Source organism: Mercenaria mercenaria, chromosome 4, assembly GCF_021730395.1.
Source record: "Mercenaria mercenaria strain notata chromosome 4, MADL_Memer_1, whole genome shotgun sequence".
NCBI classification, from domain to species: Eukaryota; Metazoa; Mollusca; class Bivalvia; order Venerida; family Veneridae; genus Mercenaria; species Mercenaria mercenaria.
This window is the reverse complement of record NC_069364.1, coordinates 47,964,615-47,989,620: the sequence shown is the minus strand read 5'-3', so window position 1 is coordinate 47,989,620 and position 25,006 is coordinate 47,964,615. Positions and strand designations below refer to the sequence as shown.

Genomic DNA, 25,006 nt, shown 5'->3' with positions numbered 1-25,006 from the left:
TATGTCGTACGTAATACATCGATATTGCGCATGCGATGTTGAGTCAGTTTAGTGTATGCGAGCGGCTTGAGTAAATCTTTTTTCATATATACGATATTTGTTGTTAATCATATAATGCAGAGATTAACTCTTTAAACACCAGACAGGCGCCTTCCAGTCATAATCGCTAATGATTGTTGGAAGTATCATGTAGATGTAGACGTAGATGTAGACATTTATACTTACACTAAAACAACTCTATCTCTAGTAGTCCAAATATAAAGAGTGCTAATCTTTCTCCCTTTCCTCACGCCCTTTCTCAATAGCACCGTGTTTACGTTTACTCTAGCATGTTTCAGTATGTATCACTTAGCATTCTGTCGAAATTGTCATGTTCCTATCTCATGCTCTGTAAACATGTCTGCGTAAGAATCTAATGCTTTGAAAAGAGAAATTGAAAGAAGTGAAAAGGAGTAAATTCAGGGTGTTGTATTTAACGAAGTGTAGTTTTCTTATATAAAAGTTAACACCCCATTTTCTTTTTCTTTTTCTACAGTAACGATACATTATAGTTCTTTATGGGAATATAAGTCTCTGAAAATTTGATATGCTAGAAAATGTCGAAAACCCGTTTTAAAGTGATTGGATTTTATATAAATAAAGAACAGCCAGACTTAATGGTGTTCAGCCTATAATGATAGTCATGCACGGTTTGGTTACGTATTACGGAGTTTATTCCAGATTATAATAAACTTCCGGTCAGCATGTTGAACTAAAAAATTACTTTCTTTAAATTGTTATCGTTTAAGTCAGGCAAGAATGAGTATTATACCATGTGTGACATGGGTTAGACGAGGAAAAGCAAAGTGTAAACCGGAAAAGGTATTTTTTTCATTCTGTATACAAGTAAAGTATCGATATTTTCGTGCTAAGTAGATGAACTTTCGGATAAAATATCAACCGGATGCTTAACTCCTGCATCTGTAGCATCTTTAACTTGTCTTACAAATGGTTAGTATCTATGACAAAGTGATGAGAAAGCTATTGTTTATATTTGAAATAAATAAAATTCCATTTCTAATTATACATGCTGCTTAGCCAATTGAGTCAAACTATCCCAGACTCACCAGTTTCGACGCACATAGCAAGCAACATGGCCGCGCTTTTTCATTCAGTAACAATACGTGACTCTATTAAATGTTGCATGTGCACTAACCTTTTATGCACTGAATCATACCAATAACTTCTTATTCTAAACAACTGACTGCCAGAAATCAAAAGGTAAACAACAACTAGTGTGATCGGCCATACTTTTTTCTAACACACCTATTTCGACGCATCTTACATGATACTTGTTACGAAGCTTTTGATTGGCTTAAATATTTGTGCAATCACTGTAAGTAATGGCTACACCATAACTGTCATGGATGCTGCAATAAAACTTGACACAAAAGCAGATGCAAGTAGATAATCAATATTAAGGCCAAAGGATATAAATAAATCTGAAAACATTTTAACATTCATGAACATAAGGGGCTAAGAACATAAATAGTCACTCTGCTTTTTTAATACACACTGTCTGATGTTTTTTCTTTCATTTTTCTGGACTGCAGTGTTTACAGAGGAATTTGGCACATTTTGTTTTATACAAAACTTTAGATGAACCCAGTGTTCGCAGCCTACCTGACAAGAGAAAAAAAAATGAAGTGTGTAGTAATGGTCGCACTGATATATAATGCGTACACCTTCCAAAACAGTGCATAAAATAGTGCGACTACATATGTCACATGGCAGTGATGTGACCTTGATAGCACCAAAGTCGGCTGCAGACGTACAACAAAATTTCCAATAACTTTTTTAATCTAAGCTTCCACAGGGAAGTTTTTAAAATGGATGAAAATTTGCATTAGTAGAAACATTAAAAATCATGTATAGGATAAATGTAAGTTGATAAATATCTTCAAATCCTGAACTTTCCAACTTTTTTATCGGTAAAAGTAACCATGATGTTTTCTGTCATTACACCGAGTAACTACGTCATCGGAAACCCCAAGTTAATCGAGAACGAGGTCAAAACAAAAATGGCGTCGAAATAGGTGTGCGTAAAATTACGTGGTGCGACGATATTTTTGACAGGGTTATGGTCAAAACGCACTCCCAAACCAGAATGTACCCATATGTTGATGTCAAAATGTACCCAAAAAGACCAGAATGTACCAACATTGTTTTGTCAAAATGTACCCAAAAAAGTCAAAATGTACCCACTTCAAAAATATCAAATGTATTCATAAATTCCAAGTAATATTTATATGATTTTAAATGTAATGGTTTTAATTTGACAGTGGCTACGATTACGGTACTGTAATCCTAGCCTCCGATTCTAGGATTACTGAAGTTCCGTATTCCTAGACACACCTATGAGGATAGGCTTGGATTACGGAAGTACTTAAAAGGCACAGGGTTCTCGGAAATGCCAAAATCGGCGTCCATGTACGCATAATTGGTCCCAGTATACGCACGTTTATTGCAGCTTGGGAGTCCCCTGATGCACGTTTCTGCAGTGGGACGCAAGCATTAAAACCATGAAAACTAACTGCTTACATAAACCTATGAATACACAAGGTTTGACTCGAGAGCAAAATATATGGGTGGAGTTACTCGCTTGTCACCGATAGCTGCTTATAGCCAATCAGCGTTGCCAGTTTCCACTACACCTCGAGACAGGTGGCATATATATGATCAACTCGTATACATGTGATTGTCGGCGTGATTGCATAATTGACAACCTCTAATTGTAAACAACGGATTACAGAGTGTTAGAAGTAACTCCTATTGTTTTCTCACGTACTAATTACCAGACAGATTTAAAGAACTTTTTAGAAAAAGTGATAATTAGGCTTTATCATGAATGTCTGAGTAATTTAAAGATGCTGTTGATGTGGTCTTAAGACATCACACAAGGGATTTTGTCCACCTTGATAATGTAGTAATTAGTAAATTTAGTTACATATTTTCTTTTCACTGTATGTTTAATATGTTTCCATTCTGAAATAAAAAGGAAAAGAAAAAAAAAGTATCACAGGGGATTCTGTCCAGCTTGATATTTTCACAAAGGGGATTTTGTCCACCTTGACAATTTCACAGGGGGATTTTGTCCGGATAGATCAGAAACGGGGGAGGGGGGGGGGGGGGCAGTTTGTTCAGTGGTGATTTTGTCCTACATTCATTTTTGATTGCATTTTTCACCTATTTAGTCTTTACCTTTTTATCTCACCTTAACAATATTTGGGTGAAGAATTGTGATTACAAAATGTCTGTCGTTCTACACTGAATTTGAAAGTACAACAGACGGCCTGTGTTTTGACGAAACGTTAAAGTCTGTTTGTTAGTCCAGTTGGGACTGCAACTTTTTCAGCTTTGGGAGTCTCAGGACTGCAACTTGAAATTGCTAGTGAGAACCCTGGAGGCATCAAATGTATGTTAGGACATGCACATACATCCCAACTCTCCCGATCCGATCGGGTTTCTCCCGATTCTGGTTGTAAAACCCGATCACCCCGATCAGAAGTCTCAATCTCCTGATTAAAAAAAACAACAAAACAACAAACAGCAATAAAAAAAAACAAAATTTATGAAATAATCCACTTCTTTGCGCCTATCTGATACTGTACGTATCACTACTGATGAGTCTGTAAACAACACCTTTCGGATATTTTCGCACCTTATTCTACCCCTGCTGATTATTGTTTATTACACGATTCAACAAAGCCAGGTGTTGATTAATGTGTCACAATTGAAATTAAAATCCAGACATTAGATATCTAACTAAACTCAATCAAATTTAGATTAGAAATTATACTGGCTTTACCTTTTTCTGTAACTTTTTGAAATCGAAAGTAGATGGTCGCCGAGTCAACCTGCTAGGTTTTAAAAAACATTTCTCTTAAAATCATTTTGATAAGAGGAAATGTCATGGTAAATTTTAATATCACTTACTATCAAATGCTGTTAAACTGTCTTTGCATCATAACAATTTGTCAAACACATCCTTTTAACTGGAGATTTAGGCAAATCTACGAAAGTGTAACATACCCAGACATTCAATTTTGGATAACAGGATTTTGATCAATAAAAGCTGCACTGTTTGTCATGTAAAATTCACCTTGGGAGTCTTCTTTCCAACAAAAGAAATAAAAGTGCAGGTTTAATTCTCAGTGGTGTTTTGAATTTAGACATAGTGCTTAAAGTGCCATTACTATTTAATTTTGCACAGAAGGCTTCATGTATTATTGTTCCAAAACATTAAAAATGCATGAATAATAAGATATAGACAAGTGAATTTTTTAAGACTAGTGATTTTATAAGGGCAAATAAGTTTATATTATCATTAGATTTGTTTAAAGCTTCGTTATCATGAACATAATTACCGCTGTATAAAATCTCCCACTTGGACACCTCAGTCTCCCACTTTGAAAAGCAAAAACTCCCACTTGGCATTCAGAAAAAGTTGGGATGTCTGCATGCATAAATGTTATTGTAAAATTACTTATTTCACTTAAAAAAACGTGCTTTTTTTTCATGCCTGCCCTATTATTTTGTGTTATCGATCAGCCATTTCGGGTTAATATAATCTTAAAGAAACAGGCAAAATCAACACCCATATACATACGTTTTTCTTTCCAAAACCAAACTATATATATATTTGATTTTGCCTGTCACTTTAGATTTCGCGTAGAAAACGTTTTTTGTATTTCACTATATTAAGAGAAAAAAAGTAAGTTTACAACATCATTTATGCATTTCTTAACATATATTTGATGTTGTTAAATACTTTCGTAATCCTAGCCTATCGTCATAGGTGTGTCTAGGAATACGGAACTTCCGTAATCCTAGAATGGAGGCTAGGATTACTGTACCGTAATCGTAGTCACCGCCTTTTAATTTAATTAAAATGATACTGGCAACTGGGCTATAAAACTTTAGTTTTAACACAATCATTAATTTTCACACCTTCAGCAACTGAGCAGGGTACTTTCACACATGACAACAAGTTGACAACAAAAAGTAATGGCTGTGAAAGTCATTAATCCTTTCTTTCAAACTGTTAATTGAGTGACACCTAATTTAATTATGGGTACATTTTGATTCTGGTAAAAAAAAAAACCCCAAAAAAAGCCAATAGGTACATTTTGACTTCTAATAAAAAAAACATGGGTACATTTTGACTCACAGGCAGGTACATTTTGACTTTTTGTGGGTACACTCACTACACTGTGACTTTTTATTTTTGGGTACATTTTGGTTTGGGTACGTTTTGACCTGCACACGTTTTGAGGCGATCCGAGGAAATATAATTTGAGATATATTTTTTTCATCTGGGCATCATTTCCACTCACATCAAACACTGACAATGCATTTGCACAGTACTGTAATTTTGATGCTGAAACTGGAAAGATAAGTACTGACAATGTTATGAAGTTGTCATAAAAAGTAGGACTTGACCATACATCCAGGAGGGTAGCTCACAAGTAGAACTGAGTGAATCAGAACAAGAATACAAGTTGTTATTCGAAAGGGTGTTCACTGAAAATTTACTTTCTGAATAGCGAACAGTGCAGACCATGTCAGATCAGCCTGCACAGTGCTCGCAAAGGCAGAATCACTTGCCGCCAGCAGGCTAAAGGTTAAAGTTTTTACAGTGACCAAATATAATTTCAGCTCCAAATTGCTAAAGAAGATCTGAAAAGAATCATACAGGAAACACAAGAGTAAGTTTGTTTGTAATTACAGTGAAACACCACTCGCTCGAGGTCGCAAGGGGATGAGCAAAATGCTCGAGTTATCCATGGTTTCGAGCGACCCAAACATTGACCAACATACGAAGAAAATTGAAGTTTGTTTTACCAATTGTCATCGAGACCATTAAATTTTGCAGAGGAAATGGTGACGCGTAATCATAACACACTCGTGACGTTTTCACAAAAACATATTGCAAACGTTATTTATGATAGATCGTAAATGGCATATGTGAAGAAACAGCTAAGACATTTTATTTTCATGTTGTTTTTTATTTTTTTTTATTTTAAATACTGTAATCGAATTCGCAATTTTCTTCTCCAAATTAAGATCTCATAATTATTGTCTCAATTTTATGAAAAGGCTATCTTATTTCCTTTATTTGCATGCAAACAACTGTTGATTAAAATATTAAGACCTCATAATTGTCTCCTCGATCCCGCAGAAAAAAGTAATAATTAATAACAATTTTGATCAGTAAAATTTTTCTTCCACTTTTCATCAATAATTAATCTCATTATTAGGTCAAATATACCGACAAACATACATTTAAGATAGTCGGGGAATAGACCATGCAATTCTCACGGCGTGCGAAAATTTTAAATTAACCGATACATTCTGACCGCTGAAGGTGTGAAAAATTTTGACACCTCTGCTCGAGTTTGCCATAAGCAACAGAGAGTAAATTAATACACAGGGACCAGGTGTCATGCTCGAGTGATCGAGTTATCGATGCTCGATCCAGCCATGGTAATTTCACATAGAAAATAGAAGGAAATCGGCCGGGACCACATGAATTGCTCGAGCGAGCCCGGGTGCTCGAGTCATCGATGCTCGAGCGAGCGGTGTTTCACTGTAGTGTGTTTATATCACAATATTTTGCAATCTGAATCTTATACCTTTGTAATGATAAGAGTCATGATATCGTAAATACCAAAAGTATAATTATGTTACCCAAGCTAGGGAATGGCAACCTTGCACTTATACTATTTTCAACAAGTTAGACAAGACCCCCTCCCACAGAGAAAGACTCTAAGATAAGTGACAAAATACCAGATTCATTGTATAAAGTAAAACAAATAAAAAAGGTCAATCTTAAGTCCTGTCAGAGTTACAAATTGTGTTCCTATCGCTGTGCATGTGCTTAAGGTATAATGTACACCAGAGGAAACAGTAATAGTGCAGTTGATCTCATTGGCTCATGTGCAAAATTCAAAATTTAAATCAAATTGTGCTTGATTTATTAAAATATCAAATGTTTGACAATTGAATGCATTTGCAATCAAAACTTACTTTAATCATGTCATAGTATATATCCATGTCTGTGAAACAATTAGTGTGTGGTGCTGCCTGCCTTGCACATGAAAATGGCTCATCAGTCTTTCTGACAGACTTGAATACTTGTGTTGTAAACAATTGTCACTGAAATATGGACAAAAGTTACATAATTTTAATAAAACCAATAACATTCAGTTTATATAAGAAAATATGCCGTCTTTCCCTATTTTCTAAAAGTTTTTTTTAAACAAAAGTACCGGTATACACAGAACTGAACTTAAATGGCAGTTTTAGGAATGTTGTAATGTTTTCTTAGCTATTTGTTTTTTATTTACAGAAAGTTAGATGAAGAGCTACAATCTGAGGATGATGAAGCTGAAGACTCTGAGAACACACACCCTGAAGGTGGTGATGATACTGAGGTAGGTTACCCTGCAGATCGTGATACTGAGGTTGATACATTTGAAACACTCACTGTAGATAGTGGTAATATTGAGGTAGGTAACACACAACTTGTAGATGAGTTTTCTCGGAGCCATGCTGAAAAATACGTCCTGTGCTTGTAAACAATCTTAATTTTGTATAAGGCCACTCAGGCCATCGTAAATGAATGTTCTTGTACTGTTTGGTAATCTAGATGAAGAATATGCATCCTTTATCTCGATCTGCCTTAAAGAAATGCATTTGTTTGACGAAACCAAGAAATTTCATGACCACAAGATTAAATGATTTCTCAGCATGCATTTATAAATGAGGCAGGGGTGACATTTCAATTATTTGTAGTATTGTTCAGATAAGGGGGTGAGTTCTGGCAGCTTGATATATGGGAATAAGATAAGAAAACAAAATCTGAATATTTTTTTGCATTTTTATATGGAATGATTTGGACTGGTTGAAGTGAAATCTTTTAGGGTGAAGATATCAACCAGTTCATCCATTAGGCATAGAACAATCACAACTAGTATTTGTTTTCAGTAATTAATACAGAAGATTACTACATCAAATGAAGTAATATGCAGTGTTATTGTTTAACTATAGGTATTTTTAGCTCACCTGTCACAAAGTGACAAGGTGAGCTTTTGTGATTGCGCGGCGTCCGTCGTCCGTCGTCCGTCCGTCCGTCCGTGCGTAAACTTTTGCTTGTGACCACTCTAGAGGTCACAATTTTCATGGGATCTTTATGAAAGTTGGTCAGAATGTTCACCTTGATGATATCTAGGTCAAGTTCGAAACTGGGTCACGTGCCTTCAAAAACTAGGTCAGTAGGTCTAAAAATAGAAAAACCTTGTGACCTCTCTATAGGCCATATATTTCACAAGATCTTCATGAAAATTGGTCAGAATGTTCACCTTGATGATATCTAGGTCAAGTTCGAAACTGGGTCACGTGCCGTCAAAAACTAGGTCAGTAGGTCTAAAAATAGAAAAACCTTGTGACCTCTCTAGAGGCCATATATTACACAAGATCTTCATGAAAATTGGTCAGAACGTTCAACTTGATGATATCTAGGTCAAGTTTGAAAGTGGGTCACGTGCCATCAAAAACTAGGTCAGTAGGTCTAAAAATAGAAAAACCTTGTGACCTCTCTAGAGGCCGTACTTTTCAATGGATCTTCATAAAAATTGGTCAGAATGTTCACCTTGATGATATCTAGGTCAAGTTCGATACTGGGTCATGTGCCTTCAAAAACTAGGTCAGTAGGTCAAATAATAGAAAAACCTTGTGACCTCTCTAGAGGCCATATTTTTCATGGGATCTGTATGAAAGTTGGTGTGAATGTTCATCTTGATGATATCTAGGTCAAGTTCGAAACTGGGTCAACTGCGGTCAAAAACTAGGTCAGTAGGTCAAATAATAGAAAAACCTTGTGACCTCTCTAGAGGCCATATTTTTCATGGGATCTGTATGAAAGTTGGTTTGAATGTTCATCTTGATGATATCTAGGTCAAGTTCGAAACTGGGTCAACTGCGGTCTAAAACTAAGTCAGTAGGTCTAAAAATAGAAAAACCTTGTGACCTCTCTAGGCGCCGTACTTTTCAATTGATCTTCATGAAAATTGATCAGAATGTTCAGCTTGATGATATCTAGGTCAGGTTCGAAACTGGGTCACATGCTGTCAAAAACTAGGTCAGTAGATCAAATAATAGAAAAACCGTGTGACCTCTCTAGAGGCCATATTTTTGATGGGATCTGTATGAAAGTTGGTCTGAATGTTCATCTTGATGATATCTAGGTCAAGTTCGAAACTGGGTCAACTGCAGTCAAAAACTAGGTCAGTAGGTTTAAAAATAGAAAAACCTTGTGACCTCTCTAGAGGCCATATTTTTCAATGAATCTTCATGAAAATTGGTCAGAATGTTCATCTTGATGATATCTAGGTCAAGTTCGAAACTGGGTCACGTGTAGTCATAAACTAGGTCAGTAGGTCAAATAATAAAAAAACCTTGTGACCTCTCTAGAGGCTATATTTCTCATGGGATCTGTATGAAAGTTGGTCTTAGTATTCATCTTGATGATATCTAGGTCAAGTTCGAAACTGGGTCAACTGCGGTCAAAAACTAGGTCAGTAGGTCTAAAAATAGAAAAACCTTTTGACCACTTTAGAGGCCATATTTTTCAATGGATCTTCATGAAAATTTGTCTGAATGTTCACCTTGATGATATCTACATAAAATTTGAAACTGGGTCACGTGTGGTCAAAACTAGGTCAGTAGGTATAAAAATAGAGAAACCTTGTGACCTCTCAAGAGGCCATACTCTTCATGAGATCTTCATGAAAATTGGTGAGAATGTTCACCTTGATAATATCTATGTCAAGTTCAAAACTGGGTCATGTGCCTTCAAAAACTAGGTCATTAGGTCAAATAAAAGAAAAACCTTGTGACCTCTCTAGAAGCCATATTTTTCAATGGATCTTCATGAAAATTGGGTCATGTGGAGAAGGTGAGCGATTCAGGACCATCATGGTCCTCTTGTTACATCAGTGTTCTTGAAAGTTCATGACTAGGAATTTTTCATGGGTTTTGTACCTTTACTTTCACCTATGTTGTGGGTTTAATGAATACTGCTGTCATATTCTGCTGTCACAGTGCCATGTGTCCATTTTCTCCATCTTAGCAGTTAGATATTGAACCTCTGCTCCAACTCCCTTTTAAAAATTGTGTGAATACATGTATTGCTTCAGGAAACAGAAGAGAAAGAAATAGATTCAGGTGTTGATCCCATGGTTGCACAAGCCAGAGCTTCTGCAAGATCATTGAAAGGTGCAAAGAAAGGAAAAGAACCAAAAGATCACAATGAAGAGGGAGCCACAGGTGGAGAGGATGATTTTGAATCCAGATATCACTTGGATGATTATGACCAAGAGGAAAATGATTGTAAGTTATATGTGTAATTACAGTCATACCTGTCTATAAAGATCACCCTTGGGAGAGCCAAAATGTGGTCTTTATTGGGAGGCGGTCTTTATGCTCAGGTTGATATACACTGTAAATATTAAAATGGGAAACAAAACATGTGGTCTTTAGAGCCAGGTGGTCACTGTTTAGAAGTGGTCTACTGTACTTAGCAGGTAGTTTCAGAGCATCATATGACATAAGATACATTGTGTATGTGTTCAGGGAATAATGCTTTCTATGACTTTTCCGATACATGAAATCTAGGTGGAAACATGTTTTTATACCACTTGCCAAAATTTTGTGATATGGTATATCAGTCACTTACACCATCTGGGTTCGGCCCTCACTTGGGGCCACGGCCTGGAAGTCCTCATATAAGGAAGCTGTCCAGCTGGCTTAAGGAAGGTCGGTGTTTCTACCCAGGAATAGGCCCATGAGGGGGCACCTGGGGGTCTTACTCCACCATCAAAAGCTGGAAAGTTGCCATATGACCCATAATTGTGTTGGTGTGATGTTAAGCTCAATTAAAACAAAAATCAGAATAAACATTATGTTATCTGTATAGTATTACATTCTATTTCAGGGTCGAATCCATTGAAGGGTATTGGAAGTCTTACAGTATATCCCAGTAACGAGGATGACCCTTATGTTACTTTAAAAAATGATGTAAGAACCTTTTTAGCTCATCTGATTTTTTGAAAAAAAATGATGAGTTATTGTTATCACTTGAGCGGTTGTCGGCGTCGGCGTCTGCGTCGGCGTTGCCTGGTTAAGTTTTATGTTTAGGTCAGCTTTTCTCCTAAACTATCAAAGCTATTGCTTTGAAACTTGGAATACTTGTTCACCATCATAAGCTGACCCTGTATAGCAAGAAACGTAACTCCATCTTGCTTTTTGCAAGATTTATGGCCCCTTTTGTACTTAGAAAATATCAGATTTCTTGGTTAAGTTTTATGTTTAGGTCAACTTTTCTCCTAAACTATCAAAGCTTTTGCTTTGAAACTTGGAATACTTGTTCACCATCATATACAGACCCTGTTCATCAAGAAACATAACTCCATCTTGCTTTTTGCAAGAATTATTGCCCCTTTTGGACTTAGAAAATCAGTTTTCTTGGTTAAGTTTTATGTTTAGGTCAGCTTTTATCCTAAACTATCAAAGCTATTCCTTTAAAACTTGCAACACTTGTTCACCATCATAAGCTGACCCTGTACAGCAAGAAACATAACTCCATCCTGCTTTTTGCAAGATTTATGGCCCCTTTTGGACTTAGAAAATATCAGATTTCTTGGTAAAGTTTTATGTTTAGGTCAACTTTTTCTCTTAAACTATCAAAGCTGTTGCTTTAAAACTTGCAACTCTTGTTCACCATCATAAGCTGACCCTGTACAGCAAGCAACATAACTCCATCCTGCTTTTTGCTATAATTATTGCCCCTTTTGGACTTAGAAAAATCATTTTCTTGGTTGAATATTATGTTTAAGTCAACTTTTCTCATAAACTATCAAAGCTATTGCTTTAAAACTTGCAACAGTTTTTCACCATCATAAGTGGACACTGTATGTCAAGAAACATAACTCTATCCTGCTTTTTGCAAGAGTGATGGCCCTTTTTAGACTTAGAAAATCATGGGTAGGACAATATTTCTATTATACAAAAAAAATCAGATGAGCGTCAGCACCCGCAAGGCGGTGCTCTTGTTTTAGCTTCATACTGAAATGATCTTATTTTCTCTGCAAAATAATATATTGGTTTCTGCTTTCTGCCATAATTTCTATTTTTCAGAAGATGACTTTGATTAGAATAATCATGTATTTGCTGGGATTTAAGCTTGTGTGTCATCACAACCTTCAAATTCACGGAACTTAGTCTACCATGAAAATCAATAATTTTGCTCATGGTTTGTTTTGACTTGATAGAGAGTGCTTCTGTGTTTTGACCCAGTTTGAAAATACATTCAGCAATAATTATTCAGTTGAAAGGAATCTGATTTACAAATTTCAAAGAAAAAAGTTCTCATACTGCAAGATAAAATATTCATAGGAGACTAGTTATTCGGGATTTTGTGGTTGAGTCAGTATATGAAATTAACAACCAATGAAGAAGTAAAGTAATCAGTCATTTAGTTTACATGCAAAAGTCAAATTCGTAATTTCATAACCCCACAAATCAGCCGTTTTGTCCAAAATCACGAAATTTTGCGCTCAAGAAATTACATGATTTCACTGTGTATAAGCAGGTAAAACCTAGTTATCAATAATGCTCAATATGTTCTTTTTTTAGGAGGAAAGTGATGATGAAGATTTTGAAATAAAATCCACAGACAACCTTATGCTTGTGGCTCGTGCAGAAAATGACTTTTGTTCTGTTGAGGTTCATGGTAATTATCAATCATTTGAGTGTATATACTGCCTTGAATTGCTTTAAAGTTGGTGACCTGCTGAAAGAATCCTGGTCAGTGTGTAGCTGGAGATTTTCTGAGACTTTAGAGAAACATTATATTTCTGTTTGAAACGTGACAAGATTTTGAACACCTTCCAATCAAGCATAGAGTAATAATTCAGTGACTGAAAAATGTTTATCTTTCCATCTTAAGAAATATGCAAAATGTGGGTTTGTGCAACAGCTAATGTCAAACATTAAAGATTCAATTTGATCTGATACTGCTACTTAAAAGTTTTTCTCTTGGTTCGACAAAATTTTAAAAGAGTTATTGTTTTCTTTGAAATTTGAATTCTTCAAGTAAGTTGATACTGCAAAATCGTCTATTTCTTTCACATAAAATTCTGTGCTTGGACCAAAACGGGTGTTTCACATTTAAATTATTCATTTAAATGAGAAAATGTATAGGAATTTTCTTTGTTCCATGGGAATAAGTTTCATTGAGTGAAATCTACAAAAGTTAGTCCCTCACAAAAGCTAACGATTTCATGGTATGGTCATATGAAGCTGTTTATATGAGAAAAACTATTGCTAGACATTCGTAATGATATGTACAATTTTTTGACATTATTTCCAGTGTACAATGCAGAGTTGGAGAACCTCTATGTTCACCATGATATGCTACTCTCATCTTTTCCACTTGCGTTGGAGTGGATAGACTATGATCTAAGGGATGGAAGTACAGGTACTACTTTATGTTTGAAATAGTTTCTTTATCACAGTGGAGCCGGCTCGCTTAGCTCAATAGGGAGAGAGCAAATCTGTGGATTGTGGGGTTGTGAGTTTGATCCCCAGGTGAGGCGTATGTTCTTCATGACGAATTGGTAAAAGACATTTTGTCTGAAGTCATTCGTTCTCCACCTCTGGTTCATACATGTAATGAAGTTGGCAGTTACTTGTGGAGAACAGGTAAGTACTGATACATAATCCAGGAACACTGTTTAGGTTAACTGTGGGCCTTTACATAACTGACATTCTGTTGAAAAATGAAGTTAAACCCAAAACAAACAAACAAAATTTTACAGTAGTGTTGAGGTCATAAAAGAATAATGGCCGAATTGTAAGGCCAACTCACAAATGCACAAAAAATCAGTTTACACATTCTAATAGTGATATATCCAACTTTATATTACAATAACAAAAACTGATAAATGTTTTAATAGTTCCCCGATAGTTTTAAACCTGTTGCAAAGTGTTCATTCTTCAAACTGGTACTCAATTCTGGGTCATAACTGTTGTGCAGCAACATTTTTTTAAGCATTTTTAAACAACTGAATCAGGAGTTTTCATCCTTATATAACAGAGGCCTGTTTAAGGTCACTTCCAAATCCAAAAATGTACATTTTTTTCCCCAACTGTGGCAGAGATATGTTCGTAACTTTGAGATCAGGGTCACACTTGAATGTGGGTCATGTCAGGCTGGTAACTTTATCCTTAAAGAAGGATTTTAAATTTGCTTATATAAAAAAATTGTGAAGATAAAGATGTAACTCAAAAATCATTTCGCCCGCCCGCTTAGCTCAGTAGGGAGAGCGTTGGTCTACGGATCAGGGGGTCGCGAGTTCGATCCTCGGGCGGGGCGTATGTTCTCCGTGACGATTTGATAAAAGACATTGTGTCTGAAATCATTCGTCCTCCACCTCTGATAATTCATGTGGGGAAGTTGGCAGTTACTTGCGGAGAACAGGTTTGTACTGGTACAGAATCCAGGAACACTGGTTAGGTTAACTGCCCGCCGTTACATGACTGAAATACTGTTGAAAAACGGCGTTAAACCCAAAACAAACAAACAAACAAAAACAAAAATCATTTCTGTTGTCCAAATTATTATAGCGGGTAAAGGTAAGGTATACATATGTGCTCCAGTTCCATGAAGCATTTCTGTAGTCTGTTAGGAACTTTAATGAAAACCTGGTGACTATTCTAGTACACTCTGTGATGGATCATCTACACCATACCGTGTCTCCCTGTAAACCTACACCATACCATTTCGTCTGTTTAATTTACTCACTTTTCGTTTTAAGTAAATTAAAGGTCCATTACTAAGGGAAAGTGAGTTGGCAATTTTTAGCTCGACTATTCGAAGAATAGTCTAGCTATTCTACTCACCCTGGCGTCGGCGTCGGCGTCGGCGTCACACCTTGGTTAAGTTTTTGCATGCAAGTACATACAGCTATCATTTAAAGGCATATAGCTTTGAAACTTATTTATTCTTTTTCTAGGTCAATTACCAACCTCACTGGGTCAAGTTCCATAACTCTAACATGTATTTTGAGCAAATTATGCCCCCTTTTGGACTTAGAAAATTCTGGTTAAAGTTTTACATGCAAGTTACTATCTCCAAAACTAATGCAGATATTGAATTGAAACTTCACATGTGTCTTTGGGGTTATAAAACTAGTTGATAGCACCAAGTCCCATAACTCTGACCTTCATTTTGGCCAAATTATGCCCCCTTTTGTACTTAGAAAATTTTGGTTAACCCTTAGCCTGCTGCAGGCGAATTTAACAGCCTTTGCAAACAGCTTGGAACCAGATCAGACGCCGATTAAATCGGCGTCTGATCAGGTTCCAAGCTGTTTGCTACTCTGACAATATTTCTTCCAATTTTGGAGCAAATTGAATGAACTTTACAATTTTAGCAGACGGCATTTCCAGCAGACGACAATTTATCTAGCATGCTAAAGGTTAAAGTTTTGCGTGCAAGTACATACAGCTATTACTAAAAGGCATATAGATTTGAAACTTATTTTTTCTTTTTCTAGATCAATTACCTACCTCACTGGGTCAAGTCCCATAACTCTGACATGTATTTTGGCCAAATTATGCCCCCTTTTGGACTTAGAAAATTCTGGTTAAAGTTTTGCGTGCAAGTACATACAGCTATTACTAAAAGGCATATTGATTTGAAACTTATTTTTTCTTTTTCTAGATCAATTACCTACCTCACTGGGCCAAGTCCCATAACTCTGACATGTATTTTGAGCAAATTATGCCCCCTTTTGGACTTAGAAAATCCTGGTTAAAGTTTTACATGCAAGTTACTATCTCCAAAACTAATGCAGATATTAAATTGAAACTTCACATGTGTCTTCGGGGTTATAAAACTAGTTGATAGAATCAAGTCCCATAACTCTGACATGTATTTTGGGCAAATTATGCCCCCTTTTGGACTTAGAAAATCCTGGTTAAAGTTTTGCGTACAAGTACATACAGCTATTACCAAAAGGCATATAGCTTTGAAACTTATTTATTCTTTTTCTAGGTCAGTTACCAACCTCACTGGGTCAAGTTCCATAACTCTTAACATGTATTTTGAGCAAATTATGCCCCCTTTTGGACTTAGAAAATTCTGGTTAAAGTTTTACATGCAAGTTACTATCTCCAAAACTAATGCAGATATGGAATTGAAACTTCACATGTTTCTTCGGGGTTATTAAACTAGTTGATAGCATCAAGTCCCATAACTGATATGCATTTTGGTCAAATTATGTCCCGTTTCGAACTTAAAACTCTTTTGATATTTAACATTTTGGGTAATAATTTCCTGCTTCTGTGACAATATTTCGAATAGTCGAGCTTGGCTGTCTTACGGACAGCTCTTGTTTTCATAGCCAGTGCATAGACTTCTGCAAGACACTAAATAATGAAGATTGGCAGGTCAAAATTTACAGAAGGTCTTTGGAACTCAAAGAAATGTATGTGTATTATGTTGAAATTTCAATGAATCGACAGAATGACCCCCAGGTCTTTTTAACTTTCTTCATACTTCATAGAAAAATAATTGTACATATACTGCGATTTATTTCGAATTTTTACATACCAACTTTCATTTTCCAATAAAATGAAATAGTTTCTGTGCTTTTTAAAAGAAATTAAAATGTTCACTTTCCTTAGTATTGGACCTTTAATTATTCACTAATTTCATGTTACTACACTTCAAAAGCAACAAGTATTAGGTGACAGGCGTTAGTATTTGCCAGCAATACAATAACATGAAATTTCAGTTTTATTCAATACATAGTCATAGCGGGTAGTAAGTCGTCCATCATGGAGAGCTTGATCATCAGTTCCTGAAAAAGACTAAAAGTATTTTAATTCAGACATCAGTGAAAATTCTTGTCTAAATGATAAAACATCATACAGCAACACATGACATCTGAAAACAAACGACACTTCATAGAATAAGAACAATAGATAGATCTGAAGTATTACAAGTTCAAACTGTAGATACTGACAAGGGAGAGAGGGTGGGAATAGAGCACACTAATCAACTTTCACTGCCAAATACTTTGCCTCGAGTGAAGTTTGAACTACGAAAATGCAATAAAATGAGAAAATCTTTGAGTCGGAAAGTAAGCGGGAAACTATAGACCGTAAAAAACAAAGACTAGCTTTTAAGTTTATATACCCGATACTGTATAGACAAGAAACAAGATGCATAAGTAACAATGAAAACCGTGAATAATTTTATTTATTTTCAGGGAACTTTGTTGCTGTAGCAACCATGGATCCAACAATTGATATATGGGATGTAGACTTGGTAGAAAGTTTAGAACCTCTGGCTACATTAGGAGAAAAAGTGACTAAGAAGAAAAAGGTAATCACTCAATTATGTCTTGAATAGGTAGATGCCCAAATGAATCTTGTCTCTGCTTGTTTAAAACATTTATTTTCTGTATTCTAAATTTTAACTCTGTGTTTGATTGAAATGTGACGGAATAGGACTTGAATATTAAAACAGGGAGAAAATGTGTAGGCAGCCGGGTAGCTCAGTAGGTAGAGTATGGGAATGGTATTTCGAGGCACAGCTTGAATCCCAATCTGGCTGCACATTTTTCTCACCCTGTGACATTTGGCTCCCAACATGGGACCTTGACTGCATATACTCTGAGATCATGTTCAGCTTGTCTTGAGTCCTGGTCTGGCTGCACATTTTTCTCACCCTGTGGCAGAAATATATAATAAAAATCATACATCCTATATGCATTTATACTGTGATACCATTTACTTCGTGGGGAATTACTTTTCATGGTTGAGCCAGTCTACAAAATTAAATTACTTCATAGTAAGAATGAAATTTTGACTGCTCTGCTATGTTGGGTAAGATATCCTGGATCGAGTTGCTCAAATATTAATTTTCTTGATAAGCTGTCAAGTGGCAAGTGGTTGGCTTTGTTCTTTATATTTTTGTCATATTCTTTTGAAAAACTACAGAATATAGATTATAAAAACATTTAATGTCTTATGTCTTACAAGATTTCAGTAAAGTGTTTATGTATAAAGATTTTGAAAATAAATCAGTGATAGCTTAAGCACTGGATAAAAGTTTTGAGCAACTTTGTCCTGTTTCTTGTGAGTAGAGAATCTTTCATATTGTTTTGTATCTTAAGTGTTGGGACACCCAAACTTTTGGGACGCCTGCAAAATCTGAAAAATAATCGTTTTTCGCATACTCAAAATTTGGAACATAAAATTTCTTGGATATTTATACCTTTTCTCTTAATGTGAATAACTGGGATAGAAAAGTACTTCATGTATTCATGTCTATAATGAAAGTTTGAGATGTCTTTTTGGGCAAACCTGTCGCTGAAATGTGTGTTTTTTCCCCATTATAATGATGGGTTTCAGTTTGTTAAATTTCATTAATTGTCACTTTCAGAAAGGTGGACATATTGGTCATACAGATGCAGTATTAGATTTATCATGGAATTCTGTAGCCAGGTAAAACATGAACTTTGTATCGCACTGAGTATACTGGCAGACCTATATGGTCTAAGCATAGAAAATATATCTTGTACATAAAATATTGTGCAGAACAAGGACTGCATGTCATTGCAAGTCAGTAGTATATTCACCTTCTCCCATACACAAGGAAAATCAGAAATTTATTGAGAATGGTTAATAGAAAGTATTAACTATGTCTGATTTCATTTACTCATCTTGTTGTTTTTTAGCTCACCTGTCACAAAGTGACATGGTGAGCTTTTGTGATCGCGTGGGGTCCGTCGTCTGTGCGTCCGTCCGTGCGTAAACTTTTGCTTGTGACCACTCTAGAGGTCACATTTTTCATGGGATCTTTATGAAAGTTGGTCAGAATGTTCATCTTGATGATATCTAGGTCTAGTTCGAAACTGGGTCACGTGCGGTCAAAAACTAGGTCAGTAGGTCGAAAAATAGAAAAACCTTGTGACCTCTGTAGAGGCCATATTTTTCATGAGATCTTCATGAAAATTGGTCAGAATTTTTTATCTTGATGATATCTAGGTCATATGTGCTCAAAAACTAGGTCACTGTGTCAAATAATAGAAATAACGACGTCATACTCAGTTCAACACTGGGTCATGTGGGGATAGGTGAGCGATTCAGGACCATCATGGTCCTCTTGTTCAAGAGATCTTCATGAATATTTGTCAGAATGTTCACCTTGATGATATCTAGGTCAAGTTCGAAACTGGGTCACGTGGGGTCAAAAAGTAGGTCAGTAGGTCTAAAAATAGAAAAACCTTGTGACCTCTGTAGATGTCATATTTTTGAAATGGATCTTCATAAAAATTGGTCAGAATGTTCACCTTGATGATATCTAGGTCAGGTTTGAAACTGGGTCACGTGCGGTCAAAAACTAGGTCAGTAGGTCTGAAAATAGAAAAAATTTTGTGACCTCTCTAGAGGCCATATTTTTCAGGGGATCTTTATGAAAATTGGTCAGAATGTTCACCTTGATGATATCTACGTCAGGTTCGAAACTGGGTCACGTGTGGTCAATAACTAGGTCAGTAGATCTAAAAATAGAAAAACCTTGTGACCTCTTTAGAGACCATGTTTTTCAAGAGAAAATTGGTCAGAATGTTCACCTTGATGATATCTAGGTCAAGTTCGAAACTGGGTCACGTGCGGTCAAAAACTAGGTCAGTAGGTCTAAAAATAGAAAAACCTGGTGATGTCTCTAGAGGCCATATTTCTCAATGGATCTTCATGAAAATTAATGAGAAAGTTCAATTTGATGATATCTAGGTCAAGTCCATAACTGGGTCATGTGCGGTCAAAAACTAGGTCAGTAGGTCGAAAAATAGAAAAACCTTGTGACCTCTGTAGAGGCCATATTTTTCACAAGATCTTCATGAAAATTGGTGAGAATGTTCACCTTGATGATATCTAGGTCAAGTTTAAAGTGGGTCACGTGCCTTCAAAAACTAGGTCATTAGGTCAAATAATAGAAAAACCTTGTGACCTCTCTAGAGGTCATATTTTTCATGAAAATTGGTCAGAATTTTTTATCTTGATGATATCTAGGTCACATGTGCTCAAAAACTAGGTCACTATGTCAAATAATAGAAATAACGACGTCATACTCAGTTCAACACTGGGTCATGTGGGGATAGGTGAGCGATTCAGGACCATCATGGTCCTCTTGTCCTGAAAATACTCCCAGATTTCGTTGTATTTTCTCAAAATGCTCTTGTCTGAGTTTTGGTGTTGTTTCCTGAGGATGCCTCAATATTTTATTGTATTTTCTCAGAATGACTCCAGATTTTTGTCATTTTTTTCCAAAATTTAGAAAGTACTTTTGTCACTATGAATAGTAATTGAAAACTAAAAATAAATCTATGCATTCTATGTAGTATTTAGGTATAAAAACACTCCATAAATGAATAAAATCTAGTCTGTTGTGTAGTGAGTAAAATTTATCAGTTTATTTTGATGTCTGACTTAAAAGAATTGAAAGGATTATTATGTTTCCCACCACACAGTGGTGTGGGAGACATATTGATTTACTCCTGTCTGTCTGTGTGTCCGTGTGTCTGTCAGAGATCTTTCCGCACTCTAAGTCGAACATTTCTCATCCGATCTTCACCAAACTTGAACAAAATGTGTTTGCCAATAAGTCCTCGGCCAAGTTTAATAACTAGCCAAATCAGCCCAGGCACTTCGGAAATATGGCCCTTGAATTACTGATCCGAACCACTTTGAATAACTAAACCGAAACTTACCGAACCGAGTGGCCCTTTGAATTACTGAACCAAAACTTACTCCTGAAGTGTACTTTATTTTTACAATTCAGATGATTAGGCAGTTGTGGGAGACATGCGCTTTCCTCAAAAGTGGCTCTGGTGTATGTCTGGAAAACACATGTTTGCTGTGTTATATTGGCACCCATTGTAATTTTAATGGTATGAGTATCTTTAATAGTGTTATATGATATGTATTATATGTTACATAATTTCAGACATGTTCTAGCAAGTGCTTCAGCAGATAACACAGTTGGTCTTTGGGATCTCACAGAGGGGCGTATTGCAATGTCATTAAAACAACATAAAGATAAGGTTTGGACATATTTCATCTTATCGAGTCATTAGAATTACAGTCTAATCCAAACAACTTTCATGGTATAGAACTTAAATATCAAAACAGTGAGAAAATGTGTAGGCGGCTTAGTAGCTTAGCAATGAAAAGCATTGTAATGGTATTCCGAGGCCCTGGGTTTGAATCCAGGTTTGACTGCACATTTTTCTTGCCCTTTAACATTGGTGCCCAACATGGGATCGTGCTGGCATTACACTGGAAAAAATTCTCTTACGCCAAACCAGCCCGCTGAGCTCAGTAGGTAGAGCATTGGTCTATGGATCATGGGGTCGTGAGTTCGATCCTTGGGCGGGGCGTATGTTCTCCGTGACGATTTGATAAACGACGTTGTGTCTGAAATCATTCATCCTCCACCTCTGATTCATGTGGGGAAATTGGCAGTTACTTGCGGAGAACAGGTTTGTACTGGTACAGAATCCAGGAACACTGGTTAGGTTAACTGCCTGCCGTTACATGACTGAAATACTGTTGAAAAACGGCGTTAAACCAAACACAAAAAACTTCTCTTACACCACAGGGTTTAAGATGACTAACATGCTGTAGTTTATGAATGAATGTGTAAATTCATATGCAACTATTATTAAATATTGTGTATGAATGAATGCATAATTCATATGCTACTATTATCAGATATTGTGTATGAATGAATGCATAAATTCATATGCTACTATTATCAAATATTGTGTATGAATGAATGAATGCATAAATTCATATGCTACTATTATCAAATATTGTGTATGAATGAATGCATAAATTCAGATGCTACTATTATCAGATATTGTGTATGAATGAATGCATAAATTCATATGCTACTATTATCAAATACTGCTCTGAGGAAAAGCTTTTGTTACTGCATGAACAGTTGCCCTCTAGCCAGATATATCAATCTGCACCTTCAGCAAGTAAAATATTGTATTATTTTATCTACAGGTACAGTGCGTTAGATGGCATCCAGTAGAAGAACATATGTTGCTGTCTGGATCGTTTGACAAGTAAGTAAATTTAGCTCTTTTATATGTAATGTATAATAGATACAATTCCATACTATTGAAACAAATGCTCTTTGTGGGTTAGTTTTGATAGTTAAAATGATGAACCTGTTAACTTTATTTACCATTTGGTATAACATTCAGTAGAAAAACATACTGTTGCTGTCGGGATCATTTGATAAGAAGTCAGAATTTACTATATTTGCACAAGTCCTAATTAAAATCTGTTACCATCTATTGAGAATCTGTACTTGTTGTAATCGTTTAGATAGATAAAATCATAGGAGTTAAAATGCTGAGTTATTGTAGGAATGTGGTTTATGGTACAGATTTAAAAGAAATCCATCTATTATATATATAGTAAGAACAAATTTTATACTTCAGTTAAGCTACATTTTTGTGACATTCAGGTTTTTGTAGTACTGGATTCCAGGCTGTGAATCTGTATTGAATGATGTCTGATTGGACGTTTCTGTATAGTCTTTGAATTGATTAATGGGAATGTTGCATTCTGGACTTTTCTTAAAATTCACGTTTGTATTTTCACCTACTGGTATTCATTGTAGATGTGTAAAGATGTATGACTGTAGATCTCCAGATACAAATCACAAATCTTGGAGCATGAAAGGGGAGATTGAGAAAGTTCTATGGAACAACTTCTCACCTCTGAATTTCTTTGTAAGTATAGTACCAAACGCTCGACTTACATAGCTCCCATTTCGTAACAAAAAGTATTAATTTTAAGTAAGAGGATATAAATACCAAAGCAAACAAACATTACAAGCATTATATTGTTTGTACTACGTACCGCATAATCAAAATTTATTATTGGTGTCAATGTAAACTCAACTCTCATTTTCAGTCTACCTCAGAATTGACCACAAAAAAGTTTTTTCCCAGGATTTTAGGCTAAAATGGGGGATGTGTATTAAAAAAGTTTTTAGAATTTTTCCAAAATTGCAATTTCACAGGGATATAAATTTGTAAATATTTTATTTGATCAGATAAAAAAAGATAGGTATCTTATGCTTATGTTTGGATTTTATTTTATGGATTGTAGCAGCTGCAAAATCTACAAAAACTAATTCCCCACAAAACATAAGAATTTCACAGTAAACAGAATATATTTCTCTGTTTGGCATTTACAGTTTATAAATGCGCAAGCAAACAGTGTGTCTCTTATGATTATTTCTGGTACATGGCACCAAGCAGAAGAAGAGAAATTACAGTCAAACACTGATCTTTATTAGGTCTCTAGGGCAAGAGTAACACTCTTGAGTTATTCAGCGTTTTAAGCAATCCAGGCTAGTAAAAATAAGGTAACGAGAACTGTTCAAGTGACTCAAGGTTCTCGAGCCATGGATGCTCTAACAGTTGATTTTTCACTGTGGTGCACTTGCTTTACTTGGTTTATTTGTGGAGATATGAGCCGTTTATTTAAATTATTTTTTAAATGTTAACTTTAGCATAGCAATGAATGTTTGAATGAACACTATATTTTTGCTTATTTTACTGCAAAATACTACTTTATACTTATTTCTTGTGAAATTTTTATGTCTCCCACCACACAGTGGTGGGAGACATATTGATTTACTCCAGTCTGTGTGTGTGTGTGTCTGTCTGTCACAAAGCTTGTCCGCACTCTAAGTTGAACATTTCTCATCTGATTTTCACCAAACTTGGACAAAATGTGTTTGACCATAAGACCTCGGCCAAGTTCGATAACTAGCCAAATTGGTCCAGGCGTCTTGGAGTTATGGCCCTTGAATTACCAAAAATCGGTCTTTTTACTCTTGTCCGCACTCTAATTCGAATATTTCTCATCCAATCTTCACCAAACTTAAACAAAATGTGTTTGACCAGGAGACCTCGGCCAAGTTCGATAACAAGCCAAATCGGTCCAGGCATTTTGGAGTTATGGCCCTTGAATTATCGAAAAATTGGCCTTTTTACTCATGTCCGCACTCTTAATCAAACATTTCTCATCCGATCTTCACCAAACTTGAACAAAATGTGTTTGACCATGAGACCTCGGCCAAGTTCGATAACTAGCCAAATCGGTCTAGGCATTTTGGAGTTACGGCCCTTGAATTATCGTAAAATCTGCCTTTTCATTTCTCATCCGATCTTCACCAAACTTGAACAAAATGTGTTTGGCCATAAGACCTTACCCAAGTTCGATAACTAGCCAAATCCGCCCAGGCACTTTTGATTTATGGCCCTTGAATTACTGATTGGATCCACTCATCCAGACCATTTAATTGGATCCACTCGTCTAAAACATCTAGAGAAACTAACATTTTTAGCTCGACTATTCGAAGAATAGTCTAGCTATTCTACTCACCCTGGCGTCGGCGTCGGCGTCGGCGTCACACCTTGGTTAAGTTTTTGCATGCAAGTACATACAGCTATCATTTAAAGGCATATAGCTTTGAAACTTATTTATTCTTTTTCTAGGTCAATTACCAACCTCACTGGGTCAAGTTCCATAACTCTAACATGTATTTTGAGCAAATTATGCCCCCTTTTGGACTTAGAAAATTCTGGTTAAAGTTTTACATGCAAGTTACTATCTCCAAAACTAATGCAGATATTGAATTGAAACTTCACATGTGTCTTCGGGGTTATAAAACTAGTTGATAGCACCAAGTCCCATAACTCTGACCTTCATTTTGGCCAAATTATGCCCCCTTTTGGACTTAGAAAATTCTGGTTAAAGTTTTGCGTGCAAGTACATACAGCTATTACTAAAAGGCATA

At 35.9% G+C, this 25,006-nt stretch overlaps 1 protein-coding gene across 1 annotated transcript in view; it reads left to right on the top strand.

Moving 5' to 3' along the window:
- The first annotated feature begins 702 nt into the window (after positions 1-702).
- Positions 703-25,006, top strand: part of LOC123551606 (periodic tryptophan protein 1 homolog) — a 31,973-nt gene continuing 7,669 nt past the window's right edge. The window contains exons 1-12 of the mRNA XM_053541091.1: positions 703-861; positions 5,698-5,747; positions 7,391-7,475; positions 10,239-10,431; positions 11,036-11,118; positions 12,736-12,832; positions 13,472-13,579; positions 17,379-17,494; positions 18,557-18,618; positions 21,122-21,218; positions 22,189-22,250; positions 22,814-22,925. Of these exons, the coding sequence (XP_053397066.1) occupies positions 799-861; positions 5,698-5,747; positions 7,391-7,475; positions 10,239-10,431; positions 11,036-11,118; positions 12,736-12,832; positions 13,472-13,579; positions 17,379-17,494; positions 18,557-18,618; positions 21,122-21,218; positions 22,189-22,250; positions 22,814-22,925 (1,128 nt within the window). The 5' untranslated portion in view covers positions 703-798. The remainder of the gene's footprint in view (positions 862-5,697; positions 5,748-7,390; positions 7,476-10,238; positions 10,432-11,035; positions 11,119-12,735; positions 12,833-13,471; positions 13,580-17,378; positions 17,495-18,556; positions 18,619-21,121; positions 21,219-22,188; positions 22,251-22,813; positions 22,926-25,006) is intronic.